We start from the raw sequence: 26,083 nt of genomic DNA on the forward strand, positions 1-26,083 counted from the left end.
CAAATAAAAGTTTATGCTGGAGGAAAACCTTCAAGGACAAAACTGGCTAGTTAATCCCAATGAAACTTCACATTCTTGTGATGAAAATGATAGCATCGTTCCACAGTAGGAGTCTCAAGCAACAGGACCTGACTTTGAATATAATTTTAATGTTGTTATTTCAGCACTCAACACTGCCCACATGAGAAAAGTGAACTGCAGATTTAACAGCTAAATTGGTAACTTACAAATGAAATAGCAGGTCTGTAAGGCAGCCCTGATCTACTACATGAAAACTTAAGCAGCTATCATTACTGGGGACTTATCTAAGATGAGGTTGCTTTAGACCCTCTGTCTACTGCTTGAAAATAATAGGGAAATGTGCCCTTTTTAATAACACACACACACATACAAACTTCCCATCGCTGTGTGAACGCAGATGTTTGCTTCTCAATATCCCACCTTCACAATATCTGATCACCTGATCAACAACACAAGCTGTTTCTCTTCATTGCTGAGTAAAAACAGCTATATTGCATTTTCCCAGCAGCTTATACAAGGTGGTGTGGTATTTAACTAAGCAGCCAAGTATGTGGTTGTCATTCTGCATAACTGGATTTTGTTATAAATCCTCAATGGTCATGTCACTTCTCTGCGAACTTTGTTAAGAACTAAACTGGCAATCTAATGGCATGTTGGCATAATAGAACAAGAATGGGTCAGTGCCCAATCCAGCCTGTATATTGTCACATTCTAATGTGTGCCCCAGTAACGCCTGGACTTTCTAGCTGCAATTAGTTTGGAGTGTTTTTCTTCAGCGTTGCAAGTAGGCAGAGGAGTGCAAGCATTTAGGATCAGATTGCCAATCGTCTTAATCTGAGGCAGGGACCAATGGCTACTTCCTGCCAGAGAATTACTAGGCTTAGTAGTGCTGTTTTTTAACAGTCAAGTTATGTGTACTTTTCCCAAAGAGAGTTGCTGTTTATCACAGAACTGTACTTCCCTTTGATCGCATACCAAAGCACAGTCCATTCTATGGCCGAAGAATGGACTGGTGGCAGAATGCTGCCAGACAGGCTTACCTGGAGTTTGCACTGCTGGTTCTGGTTTTCTGGCCCCTGGAGTTATCACATGTCAGTCTTTATTGTCGTGTAAGCTGCTTCTACTCCTCTGCTGACTGTGGCTGTTGGAGATTCCAACACAGGGTGGGTAAAGGTCAGAGGAACAATTGCAGAAAAAGGAAAGGGAGAAGCAGTAAGGAGATCAACATGCTCATGCGGGATACATGAAGTTTCTCCTGGAAGGCAAATCTGCCATACCTGTGGTGCTTGTTTGGCGACAGAAGCCAGGTCTGAATCAGTCAACGTGACTTCCAGTATGCAGACAGTAATAGTTTTGAAGCAGACTACTACAGTGTCTTTTATGAACACAAGCTTGGCATCAGCTAGCCTTTATTTGGTGATCTGCAGCTCTAGATCTGCTTAGCTTTAGCAAAATTGTGGCATCATGTGCCATTAAACCAGGGTTTCCAAAACTTGAGTGTCCAGTTGTTTTTGGACTACAGTCCCCATCATCCCTGACCACTGGTCCTGCTAGCTAGAAATGATGGGAGTTTTAGTCCAAAAACAAGTTTGGGGAACTCTGTTTTAGCCTAAGGGTGAAGGGAACCTGTAGCTCTCCAGATGTTGTTGGCCTCCAACACCCAACGGCCCCAGCCATCATGGCCAATAGTCAAGGATGATGCAGTCCAGCAACATCTGGAGAGCCATAGGTATGAATGGGGGGAGTTTGATTCAGTTCACATTCAAAACCAAGCCTAATACAAACTTTCTGAAACATCATGCACACTTCTCTGAATTTTGCCGTATGGCTCACCAAACAAAAAATACTTTTTAAAAAATGAATATGCTGAGGGTGTTGGTGAAAATAGCATATAAAATGCATTGTGTTAAAGAAACTTGCTTTGCAAAAATGTGTAGATTGGAAGAAATTTTACACTAAAATGCTGAATGTGCATGATGCTCTTTGAGGGGGGAGCAAACTAATGTGAAAATGTGGAGAACTGAACTTAGTGCTGGGGAAATGATAAGCCGAAAGAAACTGTAACTGACAGGTTCACCCTAGCAACAGGTTCCTGGCATAATCACTCCAACATGCTCACCAAACTGTATTGGTTATAATGCCATGCTTTCCATCACAGAAGCATTTCTGAACAGGTCATCCAGGACATCAGATATTTTCATTAAGTACATGAGATTTGCTGGATTAGACCAAAGGCCCTTCTAGTTCAGCATCCTGTTCTTACAGTGGACTGTCAATATCAGGCGTGAGTCAGCAGGCTCTGACTGTGGAGGAAGAAACAGAGAGTGGGGGGCTGAATTGTTGGAACTGGGGTTGGAGAAGGGGGTTCTCCACTTTCCAACGCAACAGACTCTCTGGAAGGGGTAGCAGGGACCCTGATTCCTTCCCCCAACCTCCCTGTGGAGAGAAGAGCCTCAGTGAAGGCTAGGGAGGGTTTGATCAGCTGGAGGAGGCAGAACCGGAGGCAGAGGCAGCAACTGAATGGGAGCCTGAGCAGAAAGGTGCAGTCTTGTTGCTTAGGATTGGGTGCTACATTTGCAGATGGGAGCAGAACCACCCACCCCAATGGAGCACTTACTTGCAATCATGATACTCCCACAAGGTGAGAGACTCTTGCAGGTGAGCTCGCCATGCCACATCTTTGTTTGGTGAGAAGGGAGGGGAAACTTGTTGGGACATCTTTGGTGCTTCCATCCAGTTTGGAACTTCCTGCCCTGCTCCTGAACTCCTGAACTGTGACCCCTGAACTCTTTGTCTGCTGCTGAGCATACACTGTTACTTGTCTGAATAAAAACAAAATCATTTCTTTCTTTCAAGTACTAGTCTGCGTCTGCATGTGTCCCTTGAAGCTCACTTATTACCTTGACTTGACACTTCATCACTGGGAAATCAGCTGGGACTCCTCTCTTGCTTGTGGATGGAGTCAGAACCTGTAACCTCCCAGATGTTCTGCTCCAACTCCCACCAGCCCTAGCCACCATGGCCAATGGCTAAGGATGATAGGACTCAAAGGCCAGCAACAAGTGGAGAGCACCAGATCCCTAACCTTCCTTTACCCGGAGATTCTGGAGACAGTATGCTTTCTATTCCTGCGTTATGCACTCTCTTCAGAAGCACCATTTCTTCCTTGCCAACTAAGTCTTTCATGGATCAAGCTGCAAACAAGGCCGTGCTTGCTTCAGCCCTGCTCACAAGCATTTGAGCTGGGGCTCTCACAACATCCCCATCTTTGCTCCACCAGCACCTGAGGGTATTAGAAAACCCCAGACTCCTAGTTCACCATAACTTACATCCAGGACATTTCTCAAATGAATTTTGCAGTAGTAGCAGCTGATCCACTGAGGCAAAGCCGAACCCCAAATTTCCCTGTGAGCTCAATCCTACTCAGAAGTCTTATCTTCTGCAACCATTAAGCAAAGCCTTTCTGAAATGTGCAGTATGTGTTCTGTGGAGAAAATCCCTTGCAGAATCTCTGATCTGAAGCATCTTTCTCAACTACCAGAAAGCTGGTTGGAAGATGCTAGGCTAGGTTTCTGAGTGGGGCATGAAGGCTTGTAGAAAGACTGGAAGGGGCTGGGCAGCCTGTAACAGAGGCTCAGGCAGCTGGTTGAAGCTGCGGGCACTCTAGGACACGTTGAAAAACATAAGGGCTCAATTGTGAGCATTTTTCTCATTGCAAAATTCCTAAGAAATGCAGTTGCCTCAGGCAACAGTAATGAGATACATTGAACCTTGAATGCTGTATATGCTTTTAATTCTTTCTTTTTTTAAAGAGCCGCCTTTTCAGGTTCTCTGGATATTTCAGAATGAATTCAGCATCTGCTTTTTGTTTGCTCACTTAAGCTTTGCCTTTCAAAAACGGCTCCTTATTCAGGCAACTTCAGCTACGTTAGTTTATCCCCTCTGCCCCTGCCTTTAATCCCATGGTTTATTCTTAAGAAGCTGCTGTATTTTCTTTGAAGTTCTAAGGTCTTTTCCTATGGACAGAATTAAATATTTCTGGGTCAGAGATTTGCTACAGCCAAGAGAATGTGTTGCAGTCCCTTGGTTTGTCAGCATCACCGCGATTGTATCAGAGAAAATTAGCGTAACTATTGTGGCTAAGCATTAGGGACCTAAAAGCCAAGGCTGAGTTCTGTTTTTCACATTAGTGCTAGTATATATAGGCCCAACTGTTGTTCCCTAGCTGTTGTTTCCATTTTTGCTTTACGAATTCCATACCTGAAACTTTCAACTTAATTTCTTCCTAATCAAATCAGATTGCAACTTAGAATGTGCTGAAGCTTTTGCCCTAAACCATATGACAGCTGATATAATAGCAACGGCAAAGCCAGCACATTTATCTCCTACATCTTGTCATCTTGTCAGGCACTTTCTTTTGCACCTGGAGCTACTGTAAACATGAGATGCTATTTTGAGCAGGAAAATGGTAGACACGCTACAAAACCCTGCATCTGTTTGCCTTTGTGTCTCATGTCAGGATTTCCAAGCACAAGAGAGAGGATTACTTGTGTAAAAAAGGAAGAACATCAGCTGGTATAACCTCTTTCACCAATGCCTTTCTGGCATTTTCCCTTGTATGTACCCAGGAAAGGAGGTGTTGATAGCCTATGCATGACTCTCCATACGTTGTTGGACTACAACTCCCACCAACCCCAGTCAGTACGGGCAAAGGGCAGGGATGATGGGAGTGGGAGTCCAACAACATTTGGAGGGCTACAGGTTTAACACCTCTGATACAGAAGCCCTGGCCCATTTCAAATCTTGGAACTTTAGCAGTGTCCTACATCTGACACCTGGGACTCAGGTGGCGATGTGGTTAAACCACTGAGCCTAGGGCTTGCTGATCAGAAGGTCAGCGGTTCGAATCCCTGTGATGGGGTGAGCTCCCGTTGCTTGGTCCCAGCTCCTGCCAATCAAAATGCAAGTAGATAAATAGGAACCGCTACAGCAGGAAGGTAAACGGCGTTTCCATGTGCTGCTCTGGTTTGCCAGAAGCGGCTTTGTCATGCTGGCCACATGACCTGGAAGCTATACGCCGGCTCCCTCAGCCAATAATGCGAGATGAGCGCGCAACCCCAGAGTTGGTCACGACTGGACCTAATGGTCAGGGGTCCCTTTACCTTTACCTTACATCTGACAAGAGCACAAGAGCAGGCCAGGGGTCCCGTCCCCCCGATCACATGGCAACTCTAAATCCAGTGCTGGCAAGATTTCAGGAAGGAGCTGGAGGTTAAACCAACCCTCCAAGTGTGGTCCCGGAGTTCTGGTGTTTCCCATCCAAACCCCAGGGCAATAGCCTTTGTAGAATTACACTCTCCCCACCCATCCCCACCCCCGTGGCAGCGCTGCATCTCAGCACACAAGCAAGACACCAATGAATGCATTTGTTTTCAGAAAAGTAACAGGCAGCTTCTGAAAGAGAGATTAGAGAGCACTAAATCACTCCTATTCAAAAGCTGGTGTGACAGCAGTCAAGATGGATGCTTTGTATAAAGGTGTGCGGATCAGCTACCACAGAATGTAGCATTCGATTTATTCAGGTTGCTGTGGAAACAGTGACGAATGGCGTGCTGCTAATTTTCCTTCAGGGGACTATACGGAGGGAGCCAGGGTACCACAAGGAGCCTCAGTCCATAAAGGACCGCAGAATTGCCACACAGTGACTTTCCCTTCTCGGACTCCTGCCCACAGGTCCGTCTGAATAAATGAACCGCAATGCATCCCTGTGGCCAAGCATTCTGTTCACTCTTCAGCGCTGATAACTCTGTTCCAAAGTACTCTTCTTCTCACATTCAGAGAGCTCTCTGTTCAGTCCCAAGGAAAATCCCAGCCAATCAGGGGGCATGCAGAGTGATGGCATCACATCAACCAGCATTCTCTTAACTTTGCCTACATGACAATGGCACAAAGCGGAACACAAGTGAGAACAAGAAGCGTTGCCCTCGCTCTGAAAAAGTTTTCTGATGGTGCCACATATATTTGGTTGTGTGAATATAGGAAACGTGAAATGGGGGGGGGGTTGCTTCCTTGCCTTACTTTGCATGACTTTTTCCAAACACCCAAATGAAGCGGAGCTGCATTTCTGGAATGTTACTTTTTCCCAAGATGCAACACACACACACACACACACACACACACACACACACACACACACATTTTAGTTTATTTCTAGGGAGATGATAATTGCTTCAGACTCATTTATTTTATTTACAAATTCCAGGCGCATGCAAACCTTGTCGCCGTCCCCCACCAAAGAAAGCTGGGTTCCTGAACATCTGGAGTCAGTTTTCTTGTATTATATAACTAATGATGGATCAGTTCCAAATCCCATGGTGCTTTGGGCTAGCTAGTCAAATAATAGAGACCACAACAGAAGCAGTTCTTTGCGTTCACCGAGATTGCAACAAATAAGTAATCTTCAAACACCACAAGGACACATTTCATATGTTGTTGTTTTTAATTTAAAAAAAACCCTCCAGTTTAATCTCATGGTTGAGACTTAGCAAAACTCCAAAGCAATAAAAGCGCTGAAACAGCCTACAGGAACAACAATGAACCATGAAAACAATACCCACCAGGGCTACCAATGAAAACACAACACATTCATGCATGTTCCAGGCCTCTTCACACTGTGATGGACTCTCTCTCTCTTTCTTTTCCCCTCCCTACATGGATATAGGAGGAACTATACACTTCTGCTTATTCCTATGCCTAGAAAGCATGGGTCGGACCAGTTTTCCCCTTGCCCTATTCCTTTTCCAGAGAAAACCCACTCTTTAGTGCTAAATCAGAGGAAATGTCAATCCAGATAAACCTAAATTGCCATTTGCTCTGATTGAGCACTAAAGAGCAGGTTTATCCCCCGGGGGAAAACAGTGGGGAAAGAGGAAGTGTGGATAAGCCATAGGTTTGAGCACCCTTTTCCTGGAATAAAGATATATATTTATCTCTTGAGTTTACCCCTCCCCACTCCATTGTGTGTGTGTGTTCAAATATTAGGAAGGCAGTGATGTGAAAGAGCTCTATACCTAGGATCCTAGAAAACTGCTGCCATGCAAGAGTAAACAATACTAAACTGGATGGACATATAGTTTAACATGGTATGAAGCAGCTTCCTGTGTTCCTATAGAGCAAGGAGAACCTTGTGTTCCTATAATGGCAAAGAGAACCCTGAACCATCAAATGTGTTGCAGTGTTGAGCCATCAATAAATATTCATTCTTGAGTACAGAACTTGGCAAGAAATTGCAGCAAAACCTATGCTGCAGGTTTGGGGGGATTGCGACCACTGTCCTGCGATTAAGAAAAAAATATGTTCCCATTTCATTGCAGAGAACCACTGGGAAAGGGAAATGTTGGTGTGCAGACATGTGATAACTTGCACTTCTCCTTCCAGGCTACAGCTCCTGATGATAAACTTCAGTAGATGATAGATGATAGATTCAATAGATGATAAACTTCAATTACTGATCATTTGCTTGGTAGGCTCAAACTGCTATTATGGGCAATGCAGGAGAAAGGACGAGGAGGGGAGGGGATTGAAAGGTTGGTCTTGTGATCCCATTGCTTGCCTTCTTTAGAAAAGTTTTTGAAAACTTGCACATGAGGAGTTTTCAACAAAAAAGTAATTTCTGTACATTGGATCCACCCAAGATTCGCAGGTGTAACGAATGCTGCTCGGAGACAATTTCTTAGTTTTTAATTACACTTTAATATATTTATATACGTTCTGTTTATATATAAATTTAGCACAATATTAATCAATACAGCTATTTCAAAACTCTGAAGAGAGGAAAAGCTAGCTATAACTTTTGGTTGCAACTTTTGTGGGGAAGGGGAGGGGGGATTGGTCAGTGGGAAGCTGCTCAGACCCTTGTGCATTTTCATAACCAAAATACTCAAAAGCATTTTAACATACAGGAACACTGCTTTGGAAAACTTCTCTGCTCTTGGCAAAACAGTCAATGCTCTAGGTCAGGCATCCCCAAACTTTGGCCCTCCAGATGTTTTGGACTACAGTTCCCATCTTCCCCGACCACTGGTCCTGTTACCTAGGGATCATGGGAGTTGTAGGCCAAAACATCTGGAGGGCCGCAGTTTGGGGATGCCTGTTCTAGGTTTTATGCAAGTCCTAGGTTTCGTTTCAACCAAGGGGAAACTAAGGTGGTGCGCTGCAGGTGTTAATGGACTACAACTCCCATCAGCCCCTGTCAGCATGGCCAATAATCAGGAATGATGGGAGTTGATTCCAACAACATAAGGAGGGTACAATGCTGGCTACCTTTGGATTAGCCGAAGGGACGATTCCTTCCAACCAGATGAATTTTGCACTACCTCCCTTCTCATTTAGATAAGTAACTCTTCTGCCACAATTTGAACCAGCGAACTCTTCCCGCTATTCAGATAGTGGAATGATAAATTAACCTACTTCCCTCTGTTCAGACCACCTGTTTCACTCCTACACCGATCCTTCCTTATTTCTAACAAAGAGCACAACCTCATGATACTACTTAAGCTACAAAACCAAGCAATTCCATCTCTTCTTCACCCTCTTTCCCAGATCTTATAAGCAGCATACTGTGGCCCGGCCAAACTGGAGGATACAAAACCCCTAGCAGATGCCCCTCACATTTTTGCTCTATGCACAAACTTGAGTTAACTTGTGGATCGATCTAAAAAGCCATGATACCTAGTATATTGTTTAGCCGAGTTTCTTTATGGCCAAGCCAAGAAGATCATTTTCATTTTAATAAAAATGAGCAAAAAGGAAAGGCAGCACGGACCTTTCCTTCTTTAGAAACAGGCAGACAATGCTCTGGGACTGATGGTGCTCAAATCTACTCTTACCATAATCTTTCAAACGCTCCCACAAAGTTTTTGTTGCAAGGCAAAGTTAGGGTACCCCAAAGGACATCTAGATCTCTGGAGCCTCAGAGAAGAGGTACCCATTGTGTTTCATGAAGCAGCCATCGTGAAATTCAGTTCTTCACCATCAGGGTTGGAAATTCTAGGAAGAAGTACAGGCATCACAGTAGATATTCATGCAGCTCCCTGTCACTACAAAATCTTGGCACAAAGTGCCGCTCTCCAATACAAGCAAGGCTCCTCCATCATGCCGCCCCTTCCATTTTGCATGCCAACACTCACTACAACATAGCTTATCTACATTTTTACTGCCTGTAGCCAAGTCACAGATCCAATCCAAATGCACCCTGAGAAAATGTAACTCGAAAATGCAATGTTGTGACCTGGGCCCTGATCTATGAGAAAACAAAATGTAACGTTTTTAATGTGCCGGGCTTTCGGATGCTTTCAAGGCTCCCAGTTCCAACTTAGTGACTCACAATTGCAAATTAGCACGGGGATTTCTTCGCTAATCAGACCCTACAACTGTTTCTCGCCAGCTACAGTCCTGATCATGCAGACTGAGTGGCAGCTTAAAGAACAAGCTTATTTTGAGCAAGCAGCAGCAACACTTCTTGAAAGAGAGAAGAAAAACCACGCTGTGATGTCTTCAAATAAAGAGCAGCACACTATGAAAATACAAGAAATGCAGTTAGGTTGCAGCTTATTGCGACTGCTCTGTCCACCCCTTGCTTCAGCAGCTACCAAGACCTGCACCTTATACTGAGAAAGACTAGCGGGGGGGGGGGATGCAGTGCTTTTTTGAGAGGGTCATAGAGTCAGCACAGTGGTGGGATCTGTCCCGGCTATTGCATAGCTAACTCTGCCAATCACTGTGTGTCAGCAGGTAGTTTACATGGCTATTTGTACAAATCCTTGTAGACAATTAATATAAGAACTCTGCAGTTAGCTCTACATTATCAAAAATTACGAAGACACGGGTGCTAGGGGAATAGGACTGTAGACACAAGCAGGTGCTTAATAGCAATGGCAGCCTATCGGAAAAAAGCTTTAGCTCGAATTCATCACCATTCCTCTTAAACCACTTAGCTGAGTGCCCATTGAGCACATAACTCTCATCAAAGTAAGTCTGTGCATAAACAAGTACAAAGGGAAGGGAAAGCCTATAAACTTTTAATACAGATGTGGACTGGAACCCCAGGAATACGACAAATCAAGATCAACAAGGAAGCCATTTCAGGAACACGGCGAGGAACGGAACATTAGTTGCTGAGATGATTCTTGTGATTGTTCTCTGTTGAAAGTTGAAAGACAAGGAAGAGTCTGGAAGGGAAAACTTTGGCTAACATAACAAGGATTGATCTCTTATTTTCTTTCCAAATAATATTGCTTTCATTGGCACACCTTTTTGCCAAGGTGGACTCAAGGTCAAATCGACTAAACATTCTATCAATCATCAAAGTGACAATCAGTAAAATAAGGGATTGTTGGAAATGACAAAGGAAGTACTTTTTGAGTAGTATGGGTTTAACAATAATCATAGTTCTCTGTGTGACCACCCCATCTCATCCACCAGGGAAGAGAGGTGAAGGGAATGGGTCTTATTCTATCTGTCTCCCGCTTCTACCATCCAGAATCACAGACCTCCTCTGGGGTTGGTAGAAGCAGCTTGTGGAAGTCTCTAGTCTTTGGCCATTCTTTGGAATGGTCATCTTGTTCCGAAGTGTGACCCCTTCTGAAGCTGTCCCTGACAAATCACTGGAAATGGGGCTTGCAGAAGGGGTCGATAAGGGGCTTCTTATGGGAGAAAGCAACACTCTGGAGTCTGCAGAGGAGGAAGGATGGTCCATGATGGGAAAGGGAGGACTAAATAGTATAAGACTCTGAGGTCTTCCTGGTCTAGATCTGTAAGAAGGCTTTGAAACCCCTGAAGACCTCTCCATTTTTGAGGACTGGGGATTGTCCCCTGTAGATTCCCCTTCAGAGCTGCGTTTCCGACGAAAAACTGGTGCATCCTGGGTGGAATTATGATTGGCAAAGGATGGTTCTGCCTTTCTACTTGCCGTTGAATCTATAAAGGCTGCACTATTATTTTCCTTCCCCTTCCTTTCCACTGGTGGACTCTTTGGAGGTTGCAGCTGACCCTGAGCATTTTCCGTTGACTTGCGTTGACCTACATTGGCTTCCGTTTCTTTATTCTCTGGCGTCCTGCAGTTGGGGTTCTGTGTCTGCAGAGGCTGTGGGACCTGCGTGTATTGAATCTTAGGTGGTATAACCGGCACAGCTCTAGCCTGGCACATCTTAACCATGAAAGAGGTTCTCACTGCCGAGACACTCACCGGAGCAGAGTTGCGGCGACCAGTGGTAGCATGAGCCATCATTATGTAGTCTAGGTCTACATCTTGGGGGTCAAAGTGAGAACCCCAAAGGTCAGCTTTGTTTTTGCTCGGACAGGCCACAGGGAGTGATGGCACAGAGTCACTCGTCTTAACTTCTTTTTGCCCACACAGGAAGTGCCTGGGTGGGGTGGGCACAGAAAGACTCTCAAAATTAAAAAGGTTGGTTGCGGGTAGGACAGAATCCAAATTGAGAGAAGAAGGCCTTGGCCTCCCTTTTCGTGGGATGTCTTCACCTTTACCGGTCTGTGACTCTTTGACAGAACATAGATCTTTTGTGGCAGAAGTTCCAGAACTTTCAGCCTGTTGTATACTGGGTACATCTTTTTCTGGGCTGTTTAAACTCAAGGAACTTTTCTCAGTATTATATTGTGGCAAAGGAGACTCAGGCTTCAAAAATTCTTGGTCTTCTTTGTCCTCGTATGCTTCCTTCTCACCTGACTTTTTGTGAGCAATAGGGTAGACCCTGTCATGACTGGATGACAGTTCTCTGGCTGCAAAGCCTGCTTCGTGGCTCAGAAGTCTCCTGCTTGTCTCATCTGGCTTAGAAAGCTCCTCTGGACGATTCAGCCAGGCTTCTCCTCCGTCACTTTCTCTCCACTCTGTTTGTGAGGGTTGCTTGACTCCTGATCGGATGTCACCACAAAGATGCTCCACATCTGCGCTCTCAAAAGGCAGCTGGATAGCCCGGTGCCTCTTCACAAAGTCTTTACTATCTAAGGAGAAGCTACGATTGAAACATGGCTTCTTGAAAAGGCTCCTGGTCCCTCCTTGGTTCTGTGGCTGAAACTCATGAAGCGCCTTTCCTTGGGTGTCCTTGAAGGTAGGGGAGTGGAGTGGGCTGGTGACCCACTGGTGCTCTTCCCATGGCTCCACCAACTCTAAGCTCTGAACATGGTCCACCCATGTATCTTCCTCTTGGTGGTCAAGAGAGTCTCGAGCTCGATTCTTCAGTTTACATTCCTTGAGCTGGTGGGCTCCAACTCCACTTAAGGTAACTGAACTCTGTAAGCCTCCGCTCCCTAAAAGCACTTGATCCTTTTTTGCTGCCTGGGTCATCACAGCAGCACCTTCCTTCTCTTTGAGAAGAAGCCATTCACTACTTTCCCACTCTGGTTGGTCTAGATGCTTTTCTTCAGGAAACAATGACTCATCTCTCAAAAGAGCCAAGTTTTCTTGTGGATCTGATGGAAGTTTCCAATCATCGGGCTGAGATGGATGGACACACCTGATGTCCTCTGTTTCTAAACAGTCCTTTGGACAAGGTTTCCCACATGGGACATTTTCCAGTTTTAATGAAGCGGAAGAAGCACCATCTTGCTTTGGGGATAGTTCAGAATCACAAACAGGTGAGTCCTTTGATCCTTTGGAGGGAGCACTGAACGGATAAATGTGAGGTGAGACTGGTGGATTTCTCACCGTGCTTTCTTCTTCGGGGGGCGTCACAGGCAGCCCAGAACTGCATGGCAAATTGTTTGATTCCAAGGATGAAATCAGTGAAGCACTGGGTTTAAGGTCTCGCTGTTGCTGGCCTTTCTCCAGGGCAAGTGGCAGCTCCTCTTCAGATTCAACAATTTTCAGCTCTTGTTGAATTTCTGGCCACAGAGGTTCCATTGAGGCACTGGGATGACTGCCATGAACCTGAACAAAAATAAAAATAAAATCAGCATGATCAGAAACTCTCTTTCTTGGCAGTTTGCTCTCCCTTTCTTCACACACAATCACATTCTTCCCTACATGCTGCATCCTGAGTAATAAATAAGTTAATCTACACATATGAGCACATGCACATACAGAAGCACACAAATGTGTGTGTAAGTACACACACACACATACATATACATGTAAACTAGAGAAATCCTTCTTCATGTGCCCCTCAAGATGGGGCTCAGATGAAGTCTGTCTAGTGATAGCGCTGGCTATAGAACTGCCCTCCCTGAGAAACTCACCTGGCTTTCACATTGTTGGCTTTTTGGCACCAACATAAGACTTTTCTGTTTTCCCAGGTCTTTTAAGATCTGGTTTTATGTCCCTGTGACGTGGCTGGTGGTTTTAATGTAAGTATTTGATATAGTTCTGTGCTCCTTAGGGTATTTTCATTCAATGCTGGTTGTCTCTTAAGCTTATTGTGGTTGTCACTGTAGTACAGTTCTGTTGTTTTTAATCATTGTACAAAACCTACCTACCTGACTAAATCACGCATGCAAGACCGGCACAAGGCATTTTGCTGCCTGAGGGGGAAAGCAAGATGGTGCCCATCTTGTGCCTGTTCTATGTACAGAAGCTGACTGGACTGGCAGTTGGATCTTACTTCAACATGCTAGAGCATCTTCTATAGCACCTAATGGAAGCAAGCTAGCTTAAAGAGTGGAGGGTAGGCTGTGTGGCATACACAGCACTGATTTTCAACACCATTCCACATCCCTAGCATCTGTCGCCCTATGGTAGGGCCGGCTCTGAACACACCCCATATTGTTAAAACTAGACGTTCTTTAACATATGGATTTTCAAATGCAATTTACAGCAGCACAGCAGTTAAAGCATGTACCGTACCATGCTGAAAGAAAAACAAATTTCCTTCAGGCTTTACCCTTTTCTATTTTTTAAAAAAATACATGGCACATCAAACATCACATTACGTAAATACAGACAAATTGAAGTTCATCCCCACACTGACGGTAGAAATCTTAATTACTTGCCTATGCTGCTCTATTTGGAACCAAATGTTAAGAACACAAGATGTGTTGAGGAGCTCTGGAGAGGTAGGAATAAGTTTTGCAACCCACACACCCCTGAAATCATTTCCCCCAAAATTATTTCAAAGGGCAGCTGTGACTACCTGCCCCCACAGCCTCCAAAATGCATATATACTGATCCTGGTCTACCTTTTTCTGCAACTTAGGAAAAAAAATTGCACCACAGCCACCTGTTTATGATGTTAAAAACTTTTCACCTGCTTCTTTTCTAAACTAAAAAGTCCCAAACCCTGAAACCTGTCCTCATAAGGGAGTGGCTGGATCATTTTGGTTGCCCATGTTTGAAACTTTTTCAACTCCACAATATCCTTTTTGATGTGAGGCGAACAGAAGTGCACACAGTACCCAAAGCACAGTTGTATTGTAGATGTGTATAATGACATTATGATACTAGCAGTTTTGTTTTCTATTACTTTCCTAATGATCCCTCGGAAGGACAGAAAGCATGCAGTCTGTTATTTCAGGCCATGACTCCAACACAAATCCTGACAGGGCTGACCCTATTATTATTATTATTATTATTATTATTATTATTATTATTCATTATTATTTATTGAATTAATATACCACTCTATACCTGGAGGTCTCAGGGCAGTTCAGAGTCAGACAGTATTGACACATAATTAAACTTTTCAGTGTTAGACTTTCACTGTTAGACTTTCTGGGTTTGAGCTTGCATGGTTTGTCCAATCATATTCAATTTTCCAAACCTGTCCAACTTCAAAATTTAGACAGCAGTTTCCAGACAAACAATAGGCTAGGGCAGTGTGAACCACCTGACAGTTAGCATGCATTGCTAACTAATCTGGATAATTAACTTGCATTGGTTCCCAAATAATAATAAAATGATCAGCTGGAAGCATAAAACCTAAAGACACAATTATTGACAAATGGATTAATTCCATTTATATCCTCCCTTTCTTCCACCATGGAACTCAAAAGTGGCATTCGCAAAATCATAGAATTGTTGAGTTGGAAGGGACGATGAGGGTCATCTAGTCCAACCCGCTGCAATGCAGGAATTTTTTTTTTTACCCAATGTGGGGTTCAAACCCACAACCCTGAGATTAAGAGTTTCATGCTCTACCAAGTGAGCTAGCAGTTTCCAAGCACTGGCCAGACCCATACCTGCTTGGTTCAGCCAGAGGTTTTTCTCAATGGGACTTTAAGCCACATCTGGGGACAATACAGCAATCCAAAGTGGAGGCAGCATCAGATAAGCAAAGTTATTGTAGCAGGGAGCACTGGAGCTAGACTTTAAGTCGAGGAGCCTTATAGAGGCTTTTAACTGAAAGGAGACAAGTCTGGGACTGCTTAGTAAGGGGTACATGCAAAACAATGAACTATAAAGTTGACAGGCGCTTGGTGGAAGGTGGTACAATGCAAAAAAAGAAGGTATTGCCAATGGGAGTTGCAGAGAAAACAAGTTTCTTAGCAAAGTGGTGAAACATTTCCCAACCAGTTCAGATGACCATGCAATCATAGAGTTGGATGGGACCCCGAGGGTCATCTAGTATAAGTCCCTGCAAGGCAGGAATCTCAAACACACAGTCCCTCATCCAATTTGCAACCATACCAGATCCTGCTTAGCTTTGCGAATGTGCAGTCAATTTTATTGCTGCACCACCAGGTGGAGGGGCTGGGGTGGGCTTCAGCAAGGGGAGAGGGAGGGGATTTTGGTTTAGCTTGCAATTTATTGCAAGTCTATCTAATGTACATTTCCCACAAAAATAGATGAGCCAAAACACAGCTATACTTTGAAATTCACAGTTCTCTGAATCTTGCACTGTACAAATTTTGTACATTTTGTTCTCCAACAAAATGTCTATTTAAAATGTGTACAGTGGTACCTCTGGTTACAAACTTAATTCATTCCGGAGGTCCATTCTTTCACTAATGGGGCCTCTCACTGCGCGCCCGCCTCTTGTGCGCGATTTCCACTCACATCCAGGGGCAAAGTTTGCAACCAGGAGCAGCTATTTCTGGGTTAGCTGAGCTCGTAACCCGAAGTGTGTGTAACCAGAAGCGTTCGTAACGACTGTATACTAAGAGGGCACAAAGATGCACATATCAGGGGGAAATGCCTGCAAAAATGTGCATATAACTGGCAAGATGGTATTTAAAATGAGAGAAATGTGCATTAAAATGCTGATGAATTTTGGGGAGGACTTAATCTCCTGCCACAAATGGATGTGAAATGTCAGGAGCTGAATTTAAGAGTGGGAAAATGGGAGACTGAAACTGAAAGCTGCCCCACCCCTAGGTTCAACACCTTCTTCTTACCGGCCCCTTTAAAAATGAGGTGTTCTCTGCTTTATCCCTTGTCTCTTCCTGCGTCCAACAATCTGGCTCTGGCTTGTCCTTCATCCCTGGTTGGTCCTGGCTTGCTTGTCCTGCCTGTGGCTGGCTTGTTGGGATCTTGATTTGCTGCTTTGGTTCCAGTCCCTGTTTATCTTCTGAAACTTGGCTGCAGCTGCTGCCATTGCTCTTTGTCTCCCAAGTTTTCATTGTTGGCTGAGAGGCATTTGTGGACTCCAGCTTGTTGGCTATTGTTGGATCTTCAGTAATAGAATCTGTATCAGAGGCAAAAAGAAGAGCCTTAAAAACTTCATTGGGATGGGGGGGGTGGACCCAGAAATGGTGTAAGTAAAAGGTGAAAATTGTCACAAGGTGGCCGGAGCTTTCAGCATGGGCTTCTCTCAATAGCTCCACATTGACTATCCCCCTCTTTTCTTTATTTTTACTGCAATAAGTTCAAAATAGACAAAAAAAGAAAGAGAGATTTATACAAATTTTGCAATAGCCAAGGCAGCCACATGCCTACATGAGAGCTAACCATGATTTCAATGGGCTTAAGCACACTTATGTCTATTCAGAAATAAATCTCATTAATTTCAATGGGTGAGTGTTCCTAAATAAGTGGGTTAGGTCTATTGCACTTCTTTTAAACTGAATGTTCTGTTCAGTGATGTGTTTCACATGAGACATCTGTACATTTATAGCACGGGGTTCTTCCAGACAGGGGTTTAATTTCCAAGGTGTTTGGGGGGGGGGTGTCACTGCCAATGGCTCAGTTTTCCTTATTGAATTTCTCCTGGAAAGGGTGGATCTGGATTAAATGTGGCAGGGGTGGGAATATGAGCTGACATTTTGATGCCGGCGTTGTGTGGGTGCTGCACAACACTGTAAGCACTAGGGCTGGGCAATGTATCGGTACATCGTCCAAACCCAGTTTGAAGTCCATATTGCGATATCAATTTCATAACTTTTGACCTGGGAATATATCGCTTAATCATGGTGTGTGTGTGTGTGTGTGTGTGTGTGTGTGTGTGCGCGCGTGTGTGTGTGCGTGCTATGCAAAAATCGCAATGTGGGGAAAAGCGTGAAGCCAATCAATGCTTCTCTCAATTCCTGCAGCCCCCGTTAACTCTGCTGGCTAAGCTCTCCCCTGCCTCCTACAGGGGGCAGCAAATCACAAGAACAGGCACCAGCAAAAATCACGGCCCAGGAAAAAACATGAAACCAGTCAATGCCTCTACATACAGTGGTACCTCGACATCTGAATGACTCGACTTCCGGAAGTCTTTTCACCCTGCGCGCGGTCAACGCATGCACAGAAGCGCAAAATCGCGCTTTGCGCATGCGCAAAACAGGCGTTTTGACAACCAAAGACTTTGACTTATGAAGAGCACCGCGGAATGGATCGCCTTCGTAAGTCGAGGTACCACTGTAGCTCCATCCTTATTTCAGAAATTGTGATATATATCAGTCTGTTTAACCATTTCTCTTAGTATGTTCTTGGGAGTGATTCTTTCAGAATCCTTTAATGACTACCGGTATGTGGGAATAATAATAATAATAATAATAATAATAATAATAATAATAATAATAATAATGTATTATTTATACCCTGCACATCTGGCTGGGTTTCCCCAGCCACTCTGGGCAGCTCCCAACAGAATATTAAAAGCATGATAAAACATCAAACATTAAAAACTTCCCTAAACAGGGCTGCCTTCAGATGTCTTCTAAAAGTCAGATAGTTGTTTATTTCCTTGACATCTGATGGGAGGGCGCTCCACAGGGCAGATGCCACTACCGAGAAGGCCCTCTGCCTGGTTCCCTGCAACCTCACTTCTCGCAGGGAGAGAACTGCCAGAAGGCCCTCGGAGCTGGACCTCAGTGGCTGAATGATGGGGGTGGAGACGCTCCTTCAGTCGCATCCAGCCGTTCCTTTCCAGGATCAAGTTCTCTGCTCAATTTGCTTCATCCTTTGTATAAACTTACCTTCTACTGCTTTGGAGTCGGGCTTCTTTTCTTCCTTGACGGTGGTATGCTCTGGCTTGGTGTGGCTGTCTGCTTCTGGGATTGTGGAAGCGGCGCTGTCCAGCCCCAAGAAAGAAGATTCCTGTAGGCTCGAGAAGGCGGGCTTCTCTTTAGCCGGCATGCGGCAAGGGGTGCTGTTGATACTGATAACAGCAGACACCCGAAGGGGCACCGACACAGCAAAGGGCTCTGAAATGTTCAGGGCTTTGCGTTGGTGGCGAGGGGAGGCTTCCAGGGGGAAGAGGGTCCCGTGGAACCCCGATTTAGCCGTCCCATCATTGGAAGTGTAGAACATACGGCACATCTTTGGGGACGTTTGCTCATTCTCCGGGTCTTCTATGGCACGGAACACTTTCAGTTGCTCAGGAAGTGGTCTGACATGAGTAGACCGGGGGGCATCGTTCTGCCCACCATCCTCCAAACCTCCTTCTGCTCCTTTCACAGCACCCTTTGGATCCCATTCGCTCTCCTGTTTGCTGAGGTCCGATGAGCTGCTTGGGCCCCCTGTCCGAGGTTTTATCGCTGGAACGAAGAACCCTCCAGCCATGACGGTGCGCTTGAAGTGGCCCTTCCCATCATCTCCTGCAGAAGGGAGAGAGAGCAAAGCCACAGAGTATTGCCAAAGGTACCCTCTTATTCCAAGCACATCTGGGGAAGACAAGGCAAGAGCCATCAGTCATACAGAGTTCTTCTGCGTGCTTTTTAAAAGGTTTAGTCACTGAAGAAGCCTCTCTTATGAAAAGTTTCCCAAGTTTATAGTGACTGAGAAGATACGGCCCCAGCCAGAACAGATCAAAGGGGTATCAAGGCCAACATTCCCTTTCCTACGATGGCCAATGGCCAGTTGCCCATGGTAGGAAAGGACCTTCCATTATTTGGAAGAGGGAGGACATTTACTTCTGGGTAGTACAGCCCAGAGACCCTGGTTTTGATTGAGGGGATACCTATTTTGAAAGATCTGCATTGACTCTTTATTTCCAAGCCCGAGTTAAGGTGCTGGTAACTACCTTTAAAAGCCCTAAATGGCATATGACCCAGGGAGTGCCTCTTCCCATAGCAGCCTGCCCTGGCCTTAAGACCTTTTGAAGAGGCCTTGCTCATAGTTCCCTTTTTAGTATTATTTAGTATTATTATTATAGTACAGGTACACTACACTTCTATGGGACACGGGTGGCGTTGTGGTCTAAAACCACAAAGCCTAGGGCTTGCCAATCGGAAGGTCGGCGGTTCAAATCCCCGCGACAGGGTGAGCTCCCATTGCTCGGTCCCTGCTCCTGCCAACCTACCAGTAGCAGTTTGAAAGCACATCAAAGTGCAAGTAGATAAATAGGTACTGTTCCGGCGGGAAAGTAAATGGCATTTCCGTGCGCTGCTCTGGTTCGCCATGGTAGGAAAGGACCTTCCACATGACCTGGAAGCTGTACGCTGGCTCCCTCGGCCAGTAAAGCGAGATGAGCGGCGCAACCCCAGAGTCATCAGCGACTGAACCTAATGGTCAGGGGTACCTTTACCTTTACCCTACACTTCTACAGAAGAGAAGGCCTTTTCTGTGTTGGTGCCTTGTTTTTGGAGTACTCTCCCTCTAGGCTCATCTAGCACTGGCATGGCAAACCCTTTAGTGCCTTCCTATTTGCCCAGGCATGTTAGATTGCAGAAGATTTTTTGGAATTGTGTTCTGTCCTGCTTTCTTGTATTTTTATTACACAAATGTGTTGCTTTTTAATTGCTGCAAGCTGGTTGGGTGACGAGCAGGAGGGGAGGCAAGGGGTTGGCCCCACACTGTCCTTGGCTGGGATTGGACTGGCTGTCTTTTGGTGGCCTTCCAAGCCTCTGATTCTGTGAACAGAAACACATTTGCATATACAGGAACATGCAAAACTCTTGGGATATTAAAAAAACAAACCTATTATTGTGAACAAAAACATATACTTTTAAAAAAAATACCCACAAAGGTAGCTGTAACAACCTCTCATGTGCATGCCAACAAAATCTCACCTTCTACTGGAAGTGAACACAAAGAGTCCATGCTTTTAGCTGGCCGAATGGTGACTTTTTCTGTAGAAAAAAAGGTTATAACAGACTTAATTTAGTGCTCTGGGTTTTTGGGAGATTGAAGTGTAACTCCAGAATACAGTGCAATTACATGGAAACTAACTTTCCCAAGTGCAGCAGCAATATAGAAAAGGGTTTATTCTCCAGGGAAAACTCACAGCAGCTTCATCTGTGATTTGAAGCTAAGAATGTCAGACTAGGGAAGTATGAGCTCTTTCCTATTATTTCCACAGTTATTTTCCTACATTGCTGAAAAGGGGCATTACATGTTTGGCGTGTTTATCTGCCCAAATACAAGTGAATTTTTAATAGGGTTTTTCCAAACCACTAAATCACTAACTTGCATAATTGTGCATAGTTCGCCACTCAAAGAGTTTGGCAGCTTCTGTTTGGACACATTTTGTTTATTGAAGACACATATCTGAAACTGCAAACATGCAGATAATATCAGTTGTGTCTCTTTGCTATTTCATCGCAAGGGACAATGTAGGGGACCTAGTATAGCTTGAATGGGATGTTAATTTCCCTGTAAGTAGATCTCTAATCAGGAGCACAAATCAGTACAAAGTGCAGACTCCACCAACCTTTCCCAGTATATTTTGGGACCAATCCTTGCTAAAATGACTGGCAGATACATATTCCTAGTGACAGAGCTCTGGCACAAATATTTGACCTCTCTAGCTGTTTGCATGTAGCTGGTTGAAGAGATGCATGTTCACCCCAGTACTATAATGGGGCGTATTGAGAGCCTTTTGCTATGACTGCTTCTCATTGTCCCACTGAAGTGATACTCCGTATGACGCATGAGGTTAAATATGTGATCTCCCCTCTGCTCCCTTCAAAAGCCTTTCATGCCATCTCTGAAATCCTTCTAGCTTTATTAGCATGAATGCCCCCTTGCAATGTGGTGGAACATTTCTGTACGACACAAAGAAGGCTGAGCTAATGGAGGAAAGACATGTCCCCCCCAGCAAGGCCCACAAACAATCCTTACCAGAGAGCTTCTGTCCTCGGACAAACACACTCCCATTTCGACTCAGTTTGGTCTTGGCTTCCGATCCAGACCTGCCCAGGTTGAATATTGACTTCCACTTCTTGGATTTTGTGGATAACTTTCTCCTGGAAGAGGAATTTAGTATTATTTCTATGAAAAGCAAGTAGGCTCAATGTATTTGTCCTATATAGGGAACAGCAGAGCCCAACTGGCCCCATTGTTTTCAACCACAGTTCAAGAAGGATACTGACAAGCTGGAACGTGTCCAGAAGAGGGCAACCAAAATGGTCAAAGGCCTGGAAACGATGTCTTATGAGGAACGGCTTAGGGAGCTGGGTATGTTTAGCCTGGAGAAGAGAAGGTTAAGGGGTGATATGATAGCCATGTTCAAATATATGAAAGGATGTCATATGGAGGAGGGAGAAAGATTGTTTTCTGCTGCTCCAGAGAAGCGGACACGGAGCAATGGATTCAAACTTCAAGAAAGAAGATTCCACCTAAACATTAGGAAGAACTTCCTGACAGTAAGAGCTGTTCGGCAGTGGAATTTGCTACCAAGGAGTGTGGTGGAGTCTCCTTCTTTGGAGGTCTTTAAGCAGAGGCTTGACAGGCATATGTCAAGAATGCTTTGATGGTGTTTCCTGCTTGGCAGGGGGTTGGACTGGATGGCCCTCGTGGTCTCTTCCAACTCTACGATTCTATGATTCTAGGCATCAACAGCCTTTAAAAATTCAAGCTTTAGTATTACATCAGGGCATCAAGAATGTCTCTCTCACACACATACTGCACATTATTATTATTATTATTATTATTATTATTATTATTATTATTATTATTACCTCAGGCCTCTCAGGACTAAATTCACCACAGCCTCTCATTCAAGCTAATGCTTCTTTGGATTAATAATTTTCCTGCGATGGTCTTACAAAGATGTTGTTATGCAGTGGCTGGTTTGATTGAATACCTTAGGCACAGTAATTTAAGTAACTTGAAAGCAGCGCTGACAACTCCACAGAGGCCAGATGACATAAGACTCATGTTAGCACTTCTGCCATCTTGCAAGAGTCTCCACATTGTGCACCCGGAATGAGAAGTAGGCCTCTCAGCTGCCCTTCACATGCAAGAACAATTGTGAGGTACGGTAAGAAGCGAGCGAGCGAGAGAGAAAAGAGAGAGGCAGAGATGGACGCTGCATGTGTCATGGCGGCAGGTCAACAGCAGGTGGCTCTCTTACGACAGACGTCTCAAGAACCAATTGCCATTCAGCTCACGTTGATCAAAACTTGTAAATGAAGGAAAGTGGGAAAAGCCATTTCTCCAAAACAAGCCTATATTCATCTCTCTCTCTTTCTGACTAGTAAGAGACATTTACACTGGTGGGGAGCCATAGCTCAGTAGTGGCACACATGCTTTGCATCCATAATGTCCCAAGTCTCCACCGATAAGCAACAAAGAATGGAAAACAGCTGGAAGTGCCACGGAGGATCACAGGAAGCAATGCTTGGCTAGAAGAGCCTCTGGTCTCCACTCCCCATGTTCATGTGACAAGGGGAAGCCTAGTCCATCTTTTGAGTCCAGCTTTCAGATAACGAAGAGAATGGAGCCACTTACTTGCTGTCAGGTAGGTCGAGGACGGTGTGGAAGAAGGAGCCTGTGACTGGCATGATTTCTGGCAAACTGTTCTCCCTCCGCTCCTTGCGGGCAGGATGGCAGGCGGACAGGCTCCGGGCCTGTGCTTCTTCCAGACTCACCAGCTTCATCGGCAGAGAGGTGGAGGGCAGTGTCAAGCTCTTCATAATGGGCTTGTTCTCTGGAAAGCGACAGGGATAGGAAATTGCAGAGCCCAGTCTGGTTTGAGGGTTGCAGAGTGGGAGAACAGAAGGTCCTCAGTGGGCCCTCAAGCGTTTTCTGATTGAACCCTTCCAGCGAAAACATCTTTTGGGAGCGCGCTTGTTGGTTGAATTCTCCTCTTACATAGCAATCTAATCCATTGCCCCTTCCTTCCACCCCAGCAGGTCCCTGGTCATGAGCCAGACTCCATAGTGCTTTGGCACGCATCTTCTAAATATGAGGCCTGAAGATCCCTGCTGAGCTGAACTTTAGGATGGCTCAGCTCCAGCTCCGACCTTTGAGATGAATGAACTTTCTCCTCCCCTCCCAATCACTTCAGGAGATTTGTTCTGAAAACTGCTGCCTCTTTTCCTATTTAAGCAATGACAACTCTTGTTAGCAGGAACTGTCAAAGTGCCAGGTCTGGAACCGGGGTGAGGGGTGGGAGGGATCCACACTTCCACTTGTCCTGTGCCTAGAAAGCACTTTCCAAGCATGGTTCCATGTGGTTTTCCCCTTGCCCTACTAATTTTTCAGGGCAAACCTGCTCTTTAGTGCTAAATCAGAGCAAAGGTCAATCCAGAGAAAACCTGAATTGCTGTTTGCTCCGATTAAGGGCTAAAGAACAGTTTTCCTCAGGGAAAAAGCAGTGTGACAAGAGGAAGTGTGAATAAGCCCAAAGTTCTGTGGAGGCCATTTTTCAGAGCTGGTACTTTAGCACTTCTCACTAACAACAATAGTAGTCACTGATAACCAGGAAAAGCAATGGTTAAGCAACCCCCCCCCAACTTTCCTTGCAGAAAAACGGTGTGTGTGTGTGTGTGTGTGTGTGCGCACACACACACACACACACACATTTTTCAGATGCTTATGGGAAGGCTTCTGCGGGTGGTGGCAGGGGCACATGCCAGTGGTTGGTGAGGCCAGAGGCATATGTTGGGGAGGCTTCCCACCCCTGCAGTAAAATAAAGGGTGGAAACAAGCAAAACATAAGGGAACAAAGACCGGTTGGAATTAGGAGGAAAACAGCAGCCTGTACCAGGCCAAGGTTGCGTGAGATGGTCTATAAATTTAGTGATGGGCTAAAAATTGAAAACAACAACTACAGTATACTTAGGGTCTGTTTAGATGCTATTAAGGCCATCACACAAAAGCCATATAAATTGCTACTCAAGGCAACTATTAGTATGGTGGCACCTCGCCTTTGGATGCCACCACACTATGTAATATGTAACATATTAGATGGTGTCATCTCTGTTGTCTTTTTGGTGCCTATCGAACACTTTCCTCTTTCAACAAGTCTTCTAAGTTGAGCTCTTTCTCCTAGTTTGCATCTGCATTGCAACTAAATACAACTCTTTTTATATATAGACTTGCTTTTTAATCACTTTTTACACTTTTCTTATTTCATGACTGTAAAAAACTGTTTCATCTGGTTTTTTAAAAATATTTGTGTATTTTATGGTTCTAACCCACCCTGGGACCAAATGGGAAAGAGGGGGTAAGAAATCTAAATAAAGAAATAAATGCCTGTATTATTTTTTTAATCAAGACTGTTTGCATGCTGCCCCATTAACAAAATGTTCTCTGGGTGGCTTCTTGTGGATGCGGAATTGGTCATTTCTGACATGGAAGGATTAGATCAGAAGGACTCACCTTCATTTTCCTTTGGTTTGGCAGGGACATTGTCACTGAAGATTTCGCCCACATGGTTCAGTATGAACTCAAACACCAGCTGCTGGACTCGCACCTCCAGGAAAGCTGCGTCTCCATTGCAGCCTGCAGCCTCGATCTCCTTGGACCTGTGACACAGTAAAGGAGGAGGTTGGAAAAACAATTCCCAAGCCATTGCTTGTCAGGAACAGAATCGTAGAATCTCAGACTCCTAGAGCTGTAGAGTTGGAAGGGACACCGAGGGTCATCTAGTGAAGTGTCAACCCCATTATGCCTTCTCTGTACCTATTACACACACACACACACACACACATCTCCCACTAACTAGATGTGATGTTAAATACATTCTTTCATTTAACATCCAGGGTTGGTTTTTTTTTAAAAAAAGATGCAAACTCTGTGTGTATGTGAGTGTGTGAGTGAGCGTGCGGCTAATAGTTATCAGGGTGACAATAATTATCACGCTGAGCACCACAGAGGAAAGGTGGGATACAATTACAGTGGTACCTCTACTTACGAATTTAATGCGTTCCAAACGCACATTTGTAAGTAGAAAAAAATTGTAAGTCGAATCCCATAGGAATGCATTGGGAGAAAAAATTCGTAAGTAGAAAAAATCCTATCTAAAAATTTGTAAGTAGAAAAAATCCTATCTAAACCGCATCCAAGATGGCGGACGGAGCTCCATTCGTAAGTAGAAACATTCGTAAGTAGAGTTATTCGTAAGTAGAGGTACCACTGTATATAGTAAATAAATAAAGAAGAGCTGTTCTTTTAAAACATACTAAACAAATAAAATAGTGTAAGATTCCCCCCCCAAAAAAAAACTAATGAAAAAGAACCACCAGCATATCAGCAGAAACAAATGCATAGGCCTAAATCATTTCAGATAACTTCAAAGAGCATTCTGATCAAATGCTTATCTGAACAGCACTCTTTTAACTTGTCGACTGAAGACAGAAATTTATGGCCCAGACTTATCAGCAATGAACCAAAGGAGAGATCTTTAGACTGCAGCACATTTCTTTTATTATTTTATAGATTTTTGTTGTTGTTTGCTTATTTTATCCCACTTTTCTGGAGAATCTCATTGCAAAGCATTGTATATGGGTTTTGGTGGGACAGCAA

The 26,083-nt window shown here is 44.5% G+C and overlaps 1 protein-coding gene and 1 long non-coding RNA gene across 2 annotated transcripts in view; one reads left to right on the top strand and one right to left on the bottom strand.

Annotated features, from left to right (window-relative positions):
- Positions 1–6,506: 6,506 nt before the first annotated feature.
- On the top strand, positions 6,507–8,559 carry LOC148686001 (uncharacterized). Its single transcript, XR_015949666.1, has 2 exons — positions 6,507–8,035; positions 8,180–8,559. It is a non-coding gene; the product is annotated as an uncharacterized LOC148686001 (long non-coding RNA).
- ARHGAP31 (Rho GTPase activating protein 31) overlaps positions 7,750–26,083 on the bottom strand; it is a 91,011-nt gene continuing 72,677 nt past the window's right edge. Inside the window, exons 6-12 of the mRNA XM_035114770.3 lie at positions 24,938–25,083; positions 23,063–23,261; positions 21,452–21,576; positions 20,401–20,460; positions 18,367–18,987; positions 16,363–16,652; positions 7,750–12,964 (exon numbers count right to left, since the gene is read on the bottom strand). Of these exons, the coding sequence (XP_034970661.3) occupies positions 10,529–12,964; positions 16,363–16,652; positions 18,367–18,987; positions 20,401–20,460; positions 21,452–21,576; positions 23,063–23,261; positions 24,938–25,083 (3,877 nt within the window). The 3' untranslated portion in view covers positions 7,750–10,528. The remainder of the gene's footprint in view (positions 12,965–16,362; positions 16,653–18,366; positions 18,988–20,400; positions 20,461–21,451; positions 21,577–23,062; positions 23,262–24,937; positions 25,084–26,083) is intronic.

The sequence above is a fragment of the Zootoca vivipara genome, chromosome 4 (genome assembly GCF_965207765.1).
Source record: "Zootoca vivipara chromosome 4, rZooViv2.hap1.1, whole genome shotgun sequence".
NCBI classification, from domain to species: Eukaryota; Metazoa; Chordata; class Lepidosauria; order Squamata; family Lacertidae; genus Zootoca; species Zootoca vivipara.